At 40.1% G+C, this 18,671-nt stretch overlaps 1 protein-coding gene and 1 long non-coding RNA gene across 23 annotated transcripts in view; one reads left to right on the top strand and one right to left on the bottom strand.

Moving 5' to 3' along the window:
• Positions 1 to 1,080: 1,080 nt before the first annotated feature.
• On the bottom strand, positions 1,081 to 2,435 carry LOC138418453 (uncharacterized). The gene is made up of 2 exons (XM_069549855.1): positions 2,200 to 2,435; positions 1,081 to 2,106 (listed from the first exon to the last, which is right to left on the bottom strand). Exons 1-2 carry the CDS (start codon positions 2,200 to 2,202, stop codon positions 1,351 to 1,353), a joined length of 759 nt encoding a protein of 252 aa, XP_069405956.1. The 5' UTR covers positions 2,203 to 2,435; the 3' UTR covers positions 1,081 to 1,350.
• LOC138418454 (uncharacterized) overlaps positions 1,378 to 18,671 on the top strand; it is a 61,327-nt gene continuing 44,033 nt past the window's right edge. For 4 of the 22 annotated variants that reach the window (XR_011248567.1, XR_011248577.1, XR_011248585.1 and 1 more), the window contains exons 1-3: positions 1,378 to 1,795; positions 5,370 to 5,487; positions 6,890 to 6,955. This is a non-coding gene — a long non-coding RNA (uncharacterized lncRNA). Of the gene's footprint in view, positions 1,928 to 4,087; positions 4,137 to 5,369; positions 5,492 to 6,889; positions 6,956 to 13,779; positions 13,837 to 16,022; positions 16,369 to 18,671 lie in introns of all 22 variants that reach the window. The other 18 variants (XR_011248573.1, XR_011248580.1, XR_011248574.1 and 15 more) reach the window with 11 other exon arrangements.

Genomic DNA, 18,671 nt, shown 5'->3' with positions numbered 1-18,671 from the left:
ATCGGTCTCTCCCTCTCTCTCACTCAGACTCTCGAGCGCCGGCCCCAGGATGACAATCACATCCCAGGCGCGACTATCTCTTCCAACTTTCCTCCCCTGCTAAGTCGGGGAGGAGGAGCGGCGGTTCCGACACAAGCGGGCCCTGGTGGCCGGTCCGCGTTCCGACGCACAAAGGGAACGAGGCAGCGGACCACGCGCCAGCGAACGCTCTGCTTTTTCTACGCCACAGTAAATCGCGGAGTTAGCGGATTTCTTGTTCGCGAGGAGGCTGGGCTCCAAAGCGGATCGCTGTCCACCCTCCCCTGGTTTCTCCCCCTAGTTAAAGGACCCACGAGAGCGCTGGAGACCCAGATGGATGCCAGCGTTCAGGGCGCTGGGAGTCCGGGGTGACTATCCTCCACCAGCAGCAGCAGGTGGGCGAGAGACAGGCCTTGGACATCTGCACGTCTCCGGCTCAGCCTCCCGTCCACCAACTCCCCGCCAGACGGCGAGGGAGGAGACACTGGGGACCCAGTACTACGGGGGGGAGCCTTTCTCTAGAGAGGTTGTGGGCAAGAGCTGCCAGACGGAGGAGAAGCAGCTACACTGGAGTAAGTCTCTGGACTCCATTACGCCCTCTCCCACAATGGCTCGCTGCCCCTTTCTTGGGGCTTTGCATCACCGGCAGCTCGCCCCTCCAGGCCGGTGGTGACGGTGGTGGAGAGTGCGGGTCCTCTTCCAGTTCGCACGCTCACTCGCTCGCACCCGCCCACGCTTCACCGCTAACAGTCCGCGGGGGAGTAACCAACCCAACCACTGTTTGTTCAGCGAGGCGCTGGCAAGGCAAACACAACTGAGTCACAGGCCGAGCCCTTGCCCACGAAGGCCACACAGAATACAAAATAGACCTTTTGCCTGTCTCTACACCCAGCGCCACCGCAAGCCACAGAAGCACTCGAACTCTGGGACAGACAGGGGCGCTGGTGAACCAGGACAGGGGCTGGCACAGTTTTGGGCACTCCAGTAGATCAGGGACTTTGTGGCTTTTATAATGCAGTCACACGGAAGCCGAAGTATACCTAGACACAAAGTTTCCCTCAATGACTCTGACAGTTGAGATACTTTTATTTCCTAAGTTCCAACCGGGTCTGGCACACAAGCCTAGTCTCCAGACCCGCACTCTGCAGCGCGACTTCACGCACGCGCGCAGACTCCTCCCCGTCAGTTCTCCCAGGCCCCGCCCCTCAGGCGGATATTCTCCTACAACTTCTGAAATCGCCCGGCCCCATCCCTCCCTGCCTTCGCCTCTAATTGGACGCTGGCCTCTATAGGCTCCGCCCCTCGGCGACGTGAGCCCGCTTCCCTCCGAGTCTAGGCGCCGAGGGGGCGGGGCGGGGCGGGGCGTCGGCGCCCTATTGTCATGGAGACGGGAAGCCGGCGGCGGCGGTGGCGGGCATAGCCCAGCTGAGGTGGCAGCGAACCGGCCGCGACTGAGGCGAGGCCGAGCAGCCCCGCGCGCGCGGAGGCGATCGCTGGCGGCCTCTCAGCAGCCAAGGGGGCAGTGTCCTCCGGGGCTCGGGCTAGGCCGGGGTGATCGCGGGGAGTGCCCAGGAGCGTCCCCGCCTGCTTGCGTCGCTCCCGCTCTTGCGGCCCTTCAGCTCCCCAACGCCCGCCCCCGGCTCCGCCCGCTGCCGCCGCCGCCGCCGCAGCCCCTCGCGCTAACGGTCGGTAGCGGCCCGCGCGCGCCGCCCGCCGGGGGCTCGCGCCAGCCACGAGGGAGCGTCCGCGGCTCAAGCTCCCGCGCTGCGGAGGAGAGGTGAGCCCCGCGTCCATCCTGCCACCGCGTACCCTCTGCGTCTCGGCCGGGCTTCCTGCCTCTCGAGCCGCGTCCACGTCCGCCCGTGGACGGGATGGACGTGGTGGTGCCCTGCGCCCCTCCGGGCTCTCGGTAGGCATGGGCCGCGTGAACGTTGGGCGGGATTCTCGTGGTGTGACGGTCCCCCCAGCGGGCGGGCGTGGGCGTGGTCCCCTCCATCCACGCGCGGCGACTTCACCCCCTCGGCTCTGGTCCAGGATTCTGATCTCGGAAATGGAGCCCTGGAGGTTTGTGCCACCGAGAATCTGAATCTGTCAACACAGACATCCTCATTACATCATCCTGCCACTCTGGGCAGCCCCCACTCCCCCCACCCCACCCCCCGCCAAAGCACACACACACACCATACTTCCCGCCCCCGCACCCCCCGGTTTTCTAATACTGTCTTCTTTTTGGTGTCAAGGGCTTGGAGAGAATCCTGAAAGATATTGAAGCATTTAGAATTTATGGTTCTGTTGCTGTGGTTGTCACCTCCGCTCTGCGTCAAATTTGAGACTCATTTCTTAAGGATGTCTCTATTTTCTGCTTTATTTGCACATTGATGGCTCTGCTGCTCCGCCGGCCGCCGCCGCCCGCGTCTGCGATAGACTCGTGTTAATATGCTAGAGGGAAGAGCTGATCATTAGCAGGCAGGCGGGATTCAGATAGCATCTGGCGGGTTTTCTCCGTTTTCATGTGAAAGCCTTCCGTTTTTGCTGGTAAACCCGAGGTTTTAACTTTTAGCCTTGGATGCATTCCTTTCTCTCCCCTCCCTCCTTTTTCCACTTTATTCATCAGCTTTCCAGTTTGGGAGCCTGCTTACTTTTAGCAGTAGTTTAACTCATCTCCTGTCACTGAAGCTTTCTCCCCCCGGCAGGCAGGAACTAACTCCCTCTGGTTCCAGGTTACCAAGACGATTCTTTTTCTTTTCCGCTTACTGGTGCATTTGTATCTTTCTGAACATTTGCACTTAGGTTAGGGCTAGGCATGCCTTGATCTTAATGAAAGACTTTAAAACATTCTAATTTTAAAACTTCCTAAGGGTTTATTGGTTTGTCATGTCTGCACGGATCCTGTTACGCATTACTCTTAAAATTTAGAGCTTTAAAATAACAGACACAATCGTATTGCTAAAACATGGTGTGGAGCTTGCTCCTAGAGTTTGGGCTGCACAGTTGTCATTGTTTAAATCGAGTGCAAAAGAGGTTATTCTTGTTTATTTAGTGTAATAACTGTTTACAGTAAAAACTTTAAAGACTTATAAAAGTAGATCTGTATTTTAAAAGATCTCATCATTCTTGTGGGAGAGACACAACACAGGCTAGGAAAGGCAACAGATTGTTTCTGTCATATCGCTTTGCTGTTTTGGAGTGTACTTAAAGGATTATGATTGATAAGGCTGTCTTGCCAGAGAATGTTGACACAGGTGTGCATCGTTATCTTAATTAAGATCCTGAGAAAATGTTGTCTATAAAATGGTGACATAAGAAGGGCAGCATATTTTTGTACAGTTTTGCTTCTGGAGAATTTAATTGCACTAGAAATCTGTCTTTGAGTTCCAGATTTTGTGAGCACTTTGGCAGCAGAAGTTTGAGAGAAATGATAGTTCAATGTTAAGTGTTCTGGCATGTATTGATACTACTTGTGGCTTTTTTGGCAATGCTTCTGTCGGCTTTCTTTGTGCTCCATCTTTGTGGAATAATGGTTTCTGATTTAGAAAGGAAAGCATGAATAGCCTAGTATGTTATTAAGCAAACGTTTATTAGTATTCAGAAAAAAATATGTAGAGGAAGACATGCTTAATGTGCAGAAACAGGAATGTAATGAAAAAGTAAATATATAAGAAATTTATGTCCCTTCTTTGTTTTTTTTTTTTTTTAAGTCTCTTAGGATGTTTTCATGATCTAAAACATTTTCTTTTTTCTTCTCAAGTACTTAGCTACATTGTTTATGGAATGCCTTGTTTTACTTCCAGACACAGAAGAAAACTGTTTTATTTCTTCCAAAATGTGTTTCTGTAAATTCGAATTGATGAGCAAGTGAAGATAGTGCATTTAGACTCTTACTAGTTTAAGGCTCTGAATCATAACCTGGATGACCACTAAAATAATATTACTGTCCTTTACTTCAAATCTCTGAATGCCAAAACAATAGCAAGACGGATGCTGTTGATTATATTACCCCTTGGCTTACCCAGCACCTAATACCCTTCAACATAAGTATTGCATTAAGATTTCCCCCCTCTTTTTGTAGCTCATGATTTCCTGGAAGCCGGCTGTCCATCAATGTGTATGTAAGATGTGTGAGTGTTTTTCTTTAATATTAAAACTCATTGTAGAAAAAGGAAATGAAAGTGGAGGAGGCCATAGGCGTTATGATCGGAGAGGCCAGGTATAGAGTCACAGCTTATTTGTGACTCCAGGGATAATTAGCTGCCTGTCATTATATGGGAAACTAAAATCAAAGAATGATTTATTTAGACTTGTTTGCTGAAACAAAAACAAGAGCATTACTTTTGAGATAATTGCTTTAGTTATCTCCCAGATCCCCCATCAAAATTTTTTTTTCTGGCAGCCAGTATCAGCATCCCAGTGTTATTATCCATCTATTATTTTCAAGTATGATACGTTAAAAGAAATTAAATCAGAATATGAGCTAATTACCTGTCATCTGCTTTAGTAAATAATACCAAGTAATTATTAATGTATTAATATATAGTTATATATTTTTACAGTATAGAAATCTTGGGGAAATTGTCAGTGTTTTTCAGTTGATAATATGCAAGTAAATTAGATCATGTGATCCTGAGTGAATTAAACATGTTTTTTAAAATAGATTATGAAAACAGTATTATATTTTGGAATAACGTTTTAACTCTGAGATAGCAGAGCTTGTTTTGTGTGGTAGTACCTCAATGTCTTTACATATTTCCCTTCAGTGTCTACATTGTGTGGACTCCTGTAGTTTTAACATCTTTTGGGTATAAATGTTAGCTGTTTTTATAGAGAATAATTGTCCTTAATAGAATAGCAGCTGGTACAACTCTGAAAAGATGTAAAACCTCAGAATTATTATTTTTGTTCAATAATGACTCTGGTTTGCTTTCATAGCACTACTCTGGAGTGTGGTATTCATGACTTAACTTCTTCATAAATTTGTAGTATTTTTATAGCTGGAGTATACCTAAGTACCAATTTAACGTGGTAAATTAACTTAGATGCTTCAAAATTGAAAACCAGTATATACAAATGTAGTTAAAGTTTAAATCTTTATTAGTGAGGATGCACTTAACATTCGTTCAGGAGAAGAGAATATAATTTTGTCCTACAGTTATCTTTTATGTAATCCATTTTTCCAACCTTTTCTCAGGTTAATGATATTCCATACCTTGATACAGTCTTTACTTGTTTATTTTCGGTAATATAAAGTGATACCTTGGGGAAAATTAGATTAGCTATTCATATCTAATATCTCAGAAGTATTTAACCAGACTTCTATATTTCCTTAAACAGAATCATTTTTATTTTCTGTGCAGGTTATGAGTATGATGCTTCCATATACGTTTGGATGTTTTCAGCTAAGTTCACTTCTGAACTATGGGGTTCCTCCAAGTGTTGACTGAAATCTGTCCTTGAGCATCCCCACGCTCATCTGTAAGTGAGTGTCTGCACAGTTGTGCTTGTATATTTGGGAGTAAACCCAAAATAGCACCAGTGTTTGTTTTACCAAAGTATTTATATTGGTAATAGGGACAGTCTCAGTACAGAATGCAAAGAATGTCACTTGAGGCCTTTATTACAATTTTACCAATGTATTAATAAGTAGGAACATTTTGCTTCATGGAAATAAACTGAATGATTTATTTTTTAATGGTATCTTTGGATAGTGAAATTTATGACCTCAGTGCTTTTCATAAAAATCAAGACTAAGGTTATGATGTGTTATAAAGAGAGAATTATTATTTGAAAGAAATATTTATATCAAATTACAGCTTTTTATTATTTTCATTATCCCAATTCTTTTTTAGAATAAATATAATGGGAGTATCAGCTCTAGTCATAGGTACTAAACTCTCAGTGACAAAGAACATACAGGTGTGCTCAAAACTTGTCCCTTCTCATCAGAATAAGGGCTGCTGAACACAAGCAGATGAGAAAAGCTATAAGAAAAAAAAATTGTGCAGAATATTTGTGTTGTCTAGTGGGGAGAGCAAAGTACAGGATTCAGTGATAGAGAATATTTTCTGAAGTAAAAAAGATGGTTGGAGGACCAAAAAAGAAAGAAAGCTAATTCTACAGAAGGCAACTCGAGTACAGTCTGCTATAGAATCAGTGCTTCTTTGTGAATACTTTCAAAGGCATTAAAGTGATTCTCAATATTAAATGAAGTCATATCTAATTGTTTTCAAATAGCACCTTTGTGTTCTTCTATAACTGATTGAGCCTTATAGGTCTTCATGTATGACCAAGAGCTGAAGTATTATAGTGACTTAGGAAACACACAGATACAAAGAAAATGTTATACCGTGAACAATCTGATTCCTCTTTGTTTGTCTTTAAGCTTAGTTTTTGGTTTTGTTTTTTCTTTTTTTAACCACTTATAAACTTGTTGAATTTAAAAGACGGAGGATTAGATTTTTTTTTTCCTTCCTAAGAATGAATATAGGAAAATCTAAACATACAGGCAAATTGGTTGGATTTTATATCTGTTATTCGACAAAATTTATTAAGATTTATAGTTATTATTTATATATTAATGGTATTCAAATATATTAAAACTAATTCTCATTTTATATAAAATAGGTGTGTGGAAGGGAGTTCCCTACTCTTGAAAAGATGAAGAAAGCATGTCCTTTCCAACAATAATAGATTATAGTTGATTAACGGAGAAGGTTATACTAAATATTCTCTGGTGGAAATGGTTAGGGTATGCTTTTTGAGAAATATATCCTTCAGGAATAAAATCAATTCAAGTATAGGTAATTAAATTGTAATTCAATGAAGGAAGGAAGTGGTAGGAAAGATGAAGCTAACTCTTGCTGTTTTTCTCTTTAAGAATCTACAGTCCATAATGGAGCCACTGTACTGGCTTTTGGAAGGAGGAGATTCTGAAGATAGGGAGGTAATATTATCTCTTTTAAGAGAATACTTTTCTCTGTAATCCTGCGCCTTTATTACATATAAGAACTTTATCTAGGAGGCAGCAATTTCTTTAAATTTGGGGTATGGAAACAATCTGATTTTTCTTTGCTGAGTTTTTGAGCTGCTGTGTTGGGAGGGCTGAGAAATCTCAGCTAGGCCTACTCAGCACCCTTAAAATAGCTTCTTTCTGAGAATTAGATCTGCGATGGTGGCCTACCCCATCCCAGTAGGTGTCATTTTAGTGTGTGGTTGATGTGCACACACTGAGCAGTTGCTTAGCTGTCCTCATTTACCTCTCTGGCTTTGTTACCTTCTCTAGGGGAACACGCTGTCTGCAGGGCAGTTTACTGTCAGCCACCACCCAGCCCAGAGTGGGAGACTCGCTGGTTGACAACTGGTTCCAGAGCTCTGCCAAGGAGCTCTCCAGGCCCAGCCGGGGCTGCTGTAGCGCACGGGAGGCCGGGAGCTGCGCCACTCGGGTTCCTTCCCTAGTTGTCAGCTTTAGGTCCCTTTCCATTTTTTGTGTAATCCTGGGCTGTGGGTAATACTTTCCCTTTCCTCTCACTAGGTTGGCTTGCTGCTCTCTTTGCAGCTGTTGCAGGGATTCACATGGAATGGAGGACTCTGTTTTATTCTGGATGAGATCTTTGAGCATTTCTGCGCATGCTTTTTCAGTTTCAGAAACCTAATGTTGGTGTCCAAGAGTGAATCTAAGATTCTTGAACAAGAATAAAAAATGAGAAAATTTGTATCAGAAAGAAAAGCTTCCATCTTTTCAGGCTATGCTGCTGCCTTGACTATGCAAGTTAAATTAAAAACAGAGTCAAATCCTTTTATAAAATATCAGTCTGTCATTCAGTCATTCTGTTTTGAAGAATGTTTATAAAGGCTTAAATTGTGTTATGGTGTTTATGTAATTTTTTTTCCTTTTTAAGAAAAATGATATACTTTTCTAGTCATCAAAAATATCTACTCCCCAAACTATAGCTATAAAGGATGTTAATGGAATAATGAAGGACTTTATGATGTCTAATTATATAATTGGGAAATGGGTAAGCAACAGTAGTAGTAGCTAAAACCAGTTTCTTCTATTAAAGAGCTAGTATAGAGTTAAAAACAAAAAACTTCAAGAAGACGACTCTGTAATCTTTAAATCAAGTGACATTTTTGGTTAATACAATAGGAAGAAGCAGCATACCAATCTCAGATTCTTTTATTCTGTCCTAGGTAGAGGTTGGAAGCAGCTGAAGAGCTGTTAACATGTGGCCTGGAAAAAAATTATCCAAAAGTGGTTACTTGGAAGGCAGTTTACATTTGCAGAACAATTCAATATTATGACCTTGACCAACTTTTACACTTCGTATTACTTGGGTTATCACTCCAGCTTTTAAAATATCAATCTATGGTATAGCTTGTGTATGGAATACAAGGGTATTTTTGAACTGACTAAGTCTTGCTCGTCATTCTAAATTGTGCTTCAGTATTACAAAGTTGAAATGTAATATTTATTAATAGAAGGAAAATATAAAATTTAATATCTAGGCAACTGAGACCATTAAACCTACTTTAAATGTATAATCTTGACATCTATGACACTATTTTTTTGTCTTTGAGATATAGATAGAATTATGGATTATTCTAAAATCCAGATGTTTTATTTATTAATTCCAAATTTTGTTCTCTCTAATGGACTTTTAAAATAAAAGAAATACATGCTTTAGTCATGGACTAATTTATTAAACATTAGTACACAGAAAATCAGCCTTGATTAATTTAAAACTGTGAAAGGGGGCAGGTAAAACTGTTTTCAGCTGAAATTTCCTAATGCAGCAACCATTTAAATTAAATGTTTGTTAACATAATAGTGATGGCATTTTCTCCTCCTCCTCCTTGTGGTTTTGTCCAACTAGATGTTACAGTGGCAGTTGCACTGACTGTTAAGTGTTTAAATGATGACACCATTATGTGAAGTGATTTTGAAATGAGAGATTCCAGCCAAGAATTACATCTGCTCCCATCTCCTTCAAATCATAGTCTCTGGCAGTACAGATTATGATTGATTTGTTTGTGACAGATTGCAGGAAACAGTCATTGATTTTTCAATATTTTACCTTAAAATTATTTACAGTTGTAACCATGGGGAGGTATTTCCATGGGCTGTCAGCCCCTGAAAGACTAGGATAATATTCCCTGCTCTCTGACAAGACAAATTACCTGTAATGAGTGCAGTAGCTGAAGGGTATACTTTTATTTTAAAATATGTCAATAACCCCAGTGACTAAACGAATATTGATTTAGCATAATGAAGCCTGAGTAATGTGAAAATGAGCTTTTTCAAGGAGCATAGTAAAGACTTTCTTTTTAGCTGGTTGTAGTAAGCTTTTCATTCTTTTCAGCTAGCAAGTGGAGATAAGGAGTTTTATATGCAAACCATCAGAATGATAGTGTTATTTGTGATAACCAGGGTCCAAATATTCTGCCCTTGCTTTTATCGATTCTTTTTCAAATCTTATTTGGAGTCTTACTTTTAGTCATAGAATAGATACTGATTTACTTGCTGTTACCTTTAACCAACTTAATATATTTACCATTTCAGCATCTTTTGCATTAGAACCTGTGGTATTGAATATTAACATATAAGTTTATATCCAGTCATTTGTAGATGACATAATAATTATGTTAAGACATTTCAAATGGGTCTATTGTAGTATTTAATGTGCTGTATTTTATGGTAGAATAATTCCCAGTCCCTGGACATCAGATTGCTTTCACTGGGAATGAAGATTAATTTACTTAAGTCCTGATATTTTAGGCAGCAGTGCATGTTTCCATTTTTGTTAGACTTTCCCCTCCTTTCCAAACGTAATTCTCAACTTTTTAATGGATCAAGACCCTAAAATATAAGGTCCTTCAAACAATGATAGTAAAGTAGTATATAGCTTTGTTTTATAGTTCATCGAGGAGCCTGAAGATCTTATGCCTAAACTGGTATTCCATGGAAACCTAACATATTTTATGATAACTAATAGTAATGAAATTTTATTGAAAGCAGTAGGTAAAGTCCCTTTAGAAATTAAAAATGAGTTTTGATTTAGAAAATTCAGGTGACTCTTTGTGACTGTTAGTTCTTTTGCAGCACTGCTTTGGAAATGTTTCAATAAAATGAAAAATACAAACAGATCTTTTAATGGAAAATAGGATAGACTCTAGAATAAAAATTACCATTTTGGTTTTTTTCCCCAGGAATTTGCCTGAGGGTGTGAGACAGATGATTTCTGTTACTCATCCTAGTTGTGTCCTGCAGTAAACTGGATACTTTATAAAATACTTGTCCCTTGGTTTCAAATGCTGTAAGATTTTAGTTCTCCATTATCCTCTCCTCCAAATTCTTTCCCTTTTTCTATAAAGCACCTTTGAAAATAGAAATATAAAGCCTGCACCATCATCATATGTGAAACTGATAGCCCAAATTCTTCAACCATTAATTTGGTTTATAGTTTTCTAAGTTGATCTCATATCTTAGATCTTAGATATGAGAACTTACTTATGGATAAGGCTTATCTACAGACTATACCCTCCAGAAAAAAATAAATATAGATCGTTCTCAGTAATTAAAAAAAATAAAGCATATTTTCTTGAGGCAAATCTGTGTTAAGGAAAACATCTATATTGTTGTTTAGTTTATTTTGGAATAAAATAATAAATGTATATGGTAAGCACCCCCTGACCCCATCATGTAGTTTAAACCTGGCTATTCATTTTATAATACATGTGCAGAACTATTTATGTGAGTAAAATTTAATAAGTACATAGATAAAGCTTTTTCTGGGGAAATTATTCTCTTTTGGATACTCTGCCCTTTTCCATTTCTTCTCTCCCCTTGAAAAAAAAATATCCTGCCCTGTTCTCCTTTAGGGAAAAATTATTTAGGTAAAGTGTTTTTAAATCATGCAAGTCATTGCCTGGGGTTGGTTAAAACATTTATTTTTTTCAAAAAGGAGAAAATACCCCCATTTGAAAAACCTTTCTTGCATTTGTATCTATTAAGATAAACAGTTTACTTTGATACGGTACATACCAATCTACTTAGTTAATTTTTTTCCAGAATTCATTTTACTCTGTTTGGTCTGACCTTCTATGATAACTTAATATAGGAACAAATTAGCATATAATTCTATTTTCCATGTGACCTCAACCAGTTGCAGAATTGTACCGCCACTTTTGGGGGGGGGGGCAATTTGATATTTTATGTAGACTCTAGCATTAAGCGTTTGCAAATGTTCACTGTATCCTGGCTCATGTGTTATCAAAAATGTTTAAAAGTAAGCAGTTAGAGGAAATCCTCACCCCTATTACTAAGGTATTACAATGCCTCCAAAAGGTAGCATTTTTAATTAGTGTACATGATTGATTAGTGATTTGTCTTTCTCCCAAGCATAAAGCAGCTGGGCAAAATCAAGTAAGATTGGTGAAGTAGAAGAAGATATTAGGGGCTGATGGTGACAGTGGTCATGACAACTACATAGACTTGTGTTTTCTTTTAGATTCAGCAATCAGTCTTTGAAATTTCCTGTGGTCTGTTCAATCTAGATGCAAAGGACATGGAAAAATCAGGTGCTCAAGTGGTTTAAATATGTTTTGGATATTCTCATTTATAGATTACAGGATTTTTCCAATTAAAATCCACAGTTGTCATGCAGAAGGAGGTTATGCCCTTCTTGATCACCAGTTTTATTTGAAATGCTTAGCATTATAGTGTTACTGAATGCTGTTTTAATCAAAGTATAGAAAAAATGAAATCAATTTTATATGTTGCCTTTTTTTCTAAAATGACTTTATTGAACTGAATGAATGTTTAAACCTGAAAAAGAGGGTTCCCCCCGAGAAAAATCATTTTCTCCATTATAGCAATTCTTCTGGCAATCTGATATCATTAGAATAGGTTTAAAATCACTTTCTAATGTGACCCTATTATATTTATGGAAGAAGAAAGACTTAAAAGGTATCCATATATATAATTTTAATTCTCTATAGTAGTCCCTCTGGAATGAAACATTTTCTTTTAAAAACATCTATTAGCTCAACTCAGGTATGAGGGAAAAATCATCTCAACTGGCAGAGCATTTGTTACGTGTTTGAGTATTTGGTTTCTATAAAGGTTGACATCCAGTCTTCCACAGAGTTCTTATATTTGGGCAGACTGAATAATGAGGGGTTGCCTTGTCATCGGGAAATTCCTTGTTGTGGCCTTTGTGGTGGCTGAAGGAAAACGGAAGGATTCCTCTGTGGCAGGCAGGCCTCTGGCTTCGGTGGTGTGAACACTGTCAAGGGGTATGTCTGACCAGAGGTAGCCCTTACTGAGGGGACTGGAGAGATGCACAGATGTGCTGACACCCGAAAAAGTAGTGGTGAGTGACTGTTTTGTACATGACACAGTTTGTACTTCATCCACTTCTACAGTTTTCACAAAATGCTGTGATAAATTCTTAAGCACAGATCTCTGTACAGCAAAGTAAATTTTTTAGGCTAGAATATTATTTATTTTTAATTAAACTTTATATTTTGAGATAATTACAGATTTCACATGCAGCTTTACTAAATAAGGGAGCAGTCCTCTGTACCTTTCGTTAGTAAGTTTCCCCTCAGTAGGGAAAGTATCACAACCTGGACACTGGCGTCATTACAGCCCAGATGCAAAGCTTCCATCCCCAGAAGGACTCCTCACTCTGTCCTTTCATAATCACACATGCTTCTCTCCGGCTCCTCCTCCTTTAGCATCACTAGGCTGTTCTCCTTTCCTATAATTTTTTTTCTTTTCAAGGATGGTCTATAAATGGAATCACATAGTATATAACCTCTTGGGATTGACTTTTCTCTCTCAGCACAATTTTCTGGAGATTCAACTTGGATGTATCAATATTCTGTTCTTTTTATGGTTGGGTAATATCCCATGGTATGGTTGCCCCACAGTTTAACCATTGTACCAGTTGAGACTTCAGTTTTGTTTCTGGTTTTTCACCATTGTGAATAAAACTGCTGTAAACATGCATGTACAGATTTTTATGTGAACACAAGTTTTCATTTTCCTGGGATAAATGCCCAGGAGTGTGATTGTGGGTCATATGATAATTACATAGAATCTTTTTAAGACTAGAATTGATTTTGTGTGTATGGAAGGGGAGACAAAGAGAACATCTACATTTTTGTGGTATTTTTGCTTTAACTGGATTTGTCTATGATTTCAAAACATACAGACTATTTTAAATAACTTGTAGCTAGATATAAAAAAAACATTTTTCCACAAACTAGATTTTGTTCTTATTTCTAGAGAAATACTTTTGAGAAAAAACTGACTTTTTTGGGGGGCGGTGTAAGCAATTTCTGTGTAAAGGAATAAAGGTAGACATACACTATAGAAAAGTGCCGCAAAGCTGACAGGTTCCTTGGGGAAGTTTTCCGAGTGTTAATAGAGACTTGACATTCAAGGGTATATTGTAATAGTTTTTCAATTTGTAGACTTTAACTTTTGTCACTACCATGTTGCCTGCAGATTTTATTTGTAGAATAAATTATTATCTTTATAATTTGTGTTCAGCTGTGTTGCATTTCATGTCCATCTAATTCAACTATATGCATGTAGGAAGAAAAAGAAGGAAATGAGAAACAGAAAGTATCTTTTCTAGTGCAGGCATGCTCAGTTGTGTCTGACTCTTGCAACCCTGTGGACTATAGCCTGCCAGGCTCCTTGGTCTATGGGATTTTCTAGGCAAGAATACTGGAGTGAGCTGCCATTTGCTTTTCCAGGGGATCTTCCTGACCCAGGAATCAAACCTGTGTCTTCTGAGTCTCCTGCATTGGCAGGTGGGTATTTTACTACTAGAGCCACCTAGGAAAGCCATCTTTTCTAGTACCTGGCCCCTAAAATGCAGCTACTTTATGCGATGCTTAGTGGAAGAATGGCTTTGTTTCCAACTCTGGTAGAAATTATGCTGGTATACTTACTGAGACGTGATGAGGCACATACAAAACCATCTATGCTATATTTTGGGAGAAGCCCACTGAAAGAATTGTCAAGGATAATTTTATTTTTATTTTCTACCATATATATTGACTTTAGCACTCTTAATGAAGATGTTGCTCCATTTCTTTTTAGAAAACTTTGGATGTCATTAAGGGGTTACAATAATCCTTCTAACAAAAGTCAATATTATAAATCTTTAATTTTTTCAAGTGAGGCCTTAGGGACCTCACCTTAGGCCGAGCAGACCCCAGTCTTGCAGTACTTCTAAATATAACTTCATCTTTAACCCATTATGGCCATGACCACAGTGATATAAATGACATAAGACAATAAAATAGCCCTTGCCCTTGAAAATGACCTGGACAAAAGATATTGTGGACACATGGAATCTATAAATATCAGTGGTCACTCAGCATGAAGCAGCGAGGGAAGCACCTCTGTCTAGCACTTCTAGGCACTGGGACCCTAATGATAAGGAAGAGCTACACAGACCCTGACCCCTTTGAGTGGTTCTCTTGATTCTTAGATTAGGGGATGGGGACAGGGGAGAAGTAGATAGAAACTGAGATAGAGACCAACATGATTATGTGTTACTAGAAATCCAGAACCTTCAGAATTTAGGAGAGAGGCTAGGAAAGCTGAAGCTGCTGGAACAGGCCTCACAGAAAATGGTGGGCTTCAGCTGGGATGGAGCATATCCGTGATATGGAGAAAAAAAGACATTAGGAAGAGAAAGAAAGAAGCTGCAGTTCATTTCGTTGAAAGTGGGGTGCAGTCTGGTCTGGCTAGAATTTCCCATGGTATTAAAATGGTTTGTGACTGGCCCAAAGTATACTTAATAGCTTCCTATGTTTTAGTAACTCACCAGAAATGTGGCAGGCTTTCTTTAAGAGTAATATTTGAATTATGTGTATTTGAGAGAAAAAAACAAATGGATACTCTTCCTCCTAAAACCAGGGCTTGGAAGTTTGTTTTTGTTATGAAGCTCAGTTTGTGAAAACCAAAATATTATTTTCTTCCCTTTATGTTTGATAAGGGATAGAATATTTTGTACCTTTCTAATGTCTTAAATGTATAACCTATAAGACTATAATACTTTGAAATGTTTTATTTCTTTTAAGCTTAAAATAAAAGAACTTTAAATTCTTTTGGAAGAGCTCCAAAATTAAAACTGCAAGATCACATGTAGATAAAAGTTACATAAAGAACATGTTTGTAAGACGGTACATAGAGCTGATGGCTCTACTAAGAAACTCTTTTGGGCACCCTAAGAAAATACAAGTATTTCTGTGCATTTTTTTCAAGCAGTCAAGGTAGGAAGAGAGCTGAGAGTCTTTTCTAAATATACATCCAATTTTAGAAGGCTAAATCAGGACTCTCTAATATGACTGGGCCCTTTATGTCAGGAACTTGGAAAAAGGAAGCCACCTAAGGGACTATTAGAGTTCTATAAGTTTATGTAAATCACAGATTTGATCAAAGTGGTTGTAAAAGACATCCAAATTAAGACACTCAGGGCTTTACATGTAATAATACAGATTCCAGTACCCTTAACTATATACCATTGCCAATGGGGAGGCCAAGATGAATTGGATCTTGTGAAAGTGCAACAAGAGGTGGGCGACTTAAAATTTCCGAATATATGTAATGACCCAGTATTGTGGAATCATCTTGCAATAGTGTTTATCTAGCAGTTTAAGGAAAAAAAAAAAAAAGAAAGAAAAACCGGTGCTATTTTAGATAGTTTAAAAAATTTTTTTACAAATACTGCAAATCATAGGTTGGTTACCACTAGACTTCCTGACTCTGCTGTGATTGCTATATTCTCTGTATATTCTTTTAAAATACCGAGCACTTTATAATTTTGTCTATAATTGTTTATGTATATTTTATCCACAGAGTGTTTCTAGAACAACTTACATTGCTAAATTACCTTAGCCTACCTGCCATCTTTAAGCTTTATGTATGACTATACTGAAGTGTCGATTGCAAGACACATTAGCAGACTATTTAATTTTTTTTCCAGAAGTCTTTTTATTCAGAACACCTTTCAAACTCAATGCATAAAAATAGCAGGCAGCTCCCACTTACAGGCTTTTGAAGCTAGAGAAGACGTGTTTTTCACATGAAGAAGCTGAGTCCTGGGAAGATGAAATGCCTCAGTGGTAATAAGGATCTTTTGACTCCAAAGCAGATGCTGCCAACTTGAAGATGCTTGTCCCCAATTCTGGAAATTCAGGCTTCAGATGCTTGTATCACAACCCTCTTCTTCATAATATTTTGTTCTACAGACGTCAGAAATAAATGTCTAACTCATCATCTGCACGTGCCATCCAAAGGTTTTGGCACCCAGTATGGGTACAAGTAACAGGGTAAGGCATGTTAATCTCAGAACTGGATTTTAACCAAAAGAATGTTCCATGTATTCATTACTATTTATGCATACCTGCTGGGTTTTAACATTGTGATAAATTCAGGGAATCAAATCTGAATACATGTTCCCTGAATTCAACAAAGTGGGCATTGGACTCAGGCCTGGAGTTGAGACGGTGAACAGCATGCAGTGTTTGTCTTTGTGGAGCTTGGAGCTTAGCACCTGCCATGGCTATAGAGGGCTATAAACAGACCATTTCAGCTCAGCATGGTGAGAGGGAAAGGCCAGGTGCTGTGGGACCACAGGGGCAGAGGCCCCAGGCAAGCCTGACAGAGGGAGGGTAAAGTCAAGGAAGGCTTCCTGTAGGAAAGGGGCATTGAGGTTGAGTCCTGAAGGAAGGGAAAGCCTGGTGCCTTTGGGAGTCAGTGAGGAGCTCGAAGGAAGCAGAAGATATGTGTGCAGAGATGGGAAAGAAATGAGAGTAAGGAGGGGCCAGGCTGGAAGAGCAGTTTATATGCCAGACAGAGCAGCTTGGACTTCATCTTCCTTTCACCAGATCAGCTCTGCATTGTGGAGGTAAAACTTTCAGTAGTGACACAAGAGTCTCTGGATGATAAGAGACTCAGTGGTTTTGCAAGTAGTTGTCCAGGGATGAGATCAGTTGCAGGAGCTGAGAAAATGGCCAGGGGAAGGAGGGATGTCAGTGGATTGATGTGAGACGTTAAGATGCTAGGAATAAAAGGACATGTGACTGAAGGGTTACAAATGCAGACAAAGGAAAAGCATGTCAGTGAGGGTGTCCTGAAGGCTGCAGCAGTTCGGTCGTGGTGGTGGTGTTTCGAGACGGGGGACCTAGGAGAAGAAGGTCTAATGGAGAAAACACAGTGTGGGCACATCAGCTGGTTTTGAGGCACGAGCAGAATATCCAGGGGGTGGAACTCACAATCTTGAAGCAGCCGGAGAACACAATCTATTCTTTCATATCAGTCTATTTTCTTTTCTCTGAAAATGCGATTTCCTGATTTCTGAAAGGCAGATTTTTTTCTTTCGTTCTTTTTTAAAGTGTTCTCTTTCATTATTAAATGTTTTTTCCTCATATGATACAGCTGTAATGATCCCATGGAAAGCAAGTCTGAGATGAACTGTTCAATATTACTGGGCAACATTTGTTTTTAAAAAAAGATGTGGTTCGGAAGGATATAAAGGAAGGAAAGGGAAAGACTGTTCTGGCGATAGCTGTCCCCTAAACAGCTTGAAGGATTCAGTTCAGTTCAGTTCAGTCGCGTCCAACTCTTTGCGACCCCATGAATTGCAGCACGCCAGTCCTCCCTGTCCATCACCAACTCCTGGAATTCACTCAAACTCACGTCCATCGAGTCGGTGATGCCATCCAGCCATCTCATCCTCTGTCGTCCCCTTCTCCTCCTGCCCACAATCCCTCCCAGCATCAGAGTCTTTTCCAATGAGTCAACTCTTCGCATGAGGTGGCCAAAGTACTGGAGTTTCAGCTTTAGCATCATTCCCTCCAAAGAAATCCCAGGGCTGATCTCCTTTAGAATGGACTGGTTGGATCTCCTTACAGTCCAAGGGACTCTCAAGAGGCTTCTCCAACACCAGTTCAAAAGCATCAATTTTTTTGGCGCTCAGCTTTCTTCACAGTCCAACTCTCACATCCATACATGACTACTGGAAAAACCATAGCCTTGACTAGACGGACCTTTGTTGGCAAAGTAATGTCTCTGCTTTTGAATATGCTGTCTAGGTTGGTCATAACTTTCCTTCCAAGGAGTAAGCGTCTTTTAATTTCATGGCTGCAGTCACCACCTGCAGTGAGCACTAAATTTCAATTGTGCAGAAGGATTTAAAGATAGAGAGGGAGGGGCAAAACACTTCCAGGAAAAAAGGACTGGAGAATAGTTTTGTTTTTAGAAGCTTGGTGAGTTTGGATTACAATATATGCTTAAGTGATTAGTAAGTAACATTATCTGGGTCATATTACTTTCAGCATTCACCCACAAGTCCTTACTGAGCATGTACTGGGTATTGGGTACAGGGTACAGGACAGTGCTGGCCATTGAGTAGGGACCACACTGGGCATGTCCTTTCCCTCACAGAGTTAATAGTCTAGCTGGAGGACTATAAATTCCAAAGGTAGCTCTCTATGATCTTTCTGTCTGTATCTGTTTACTATCATTGACATATATTGGGAGGACAACTTATGACTCTCGGATCCCATAGAAATGAACATGTATACCTCCAGAGGGCACTGCCACATTCACAGCAGGAAGAAAAAGGATTCAG

This window comes from Ovis canadensis, chromosome 14 (assembly GCF_042477335.2).
Source record: "Ovis canadensis isolate MfBH-ARS-UI-01 breed Bighorn chromosome 14, ARS-UI_OviCan_v2, whole genome shotgun sequence".
Classification (NCBI taxonomy): domain Eukaryota; kingdom Metazoa; phylum Chordata; class Mammalia; order Artiodactyla; family Bovidae; genus Ovis; species Ovis canadensis.
Note: the sequence above shows the minus strand (reverse complement) of the source record. Positions and strands in the feature narration are given on the sequence as shown.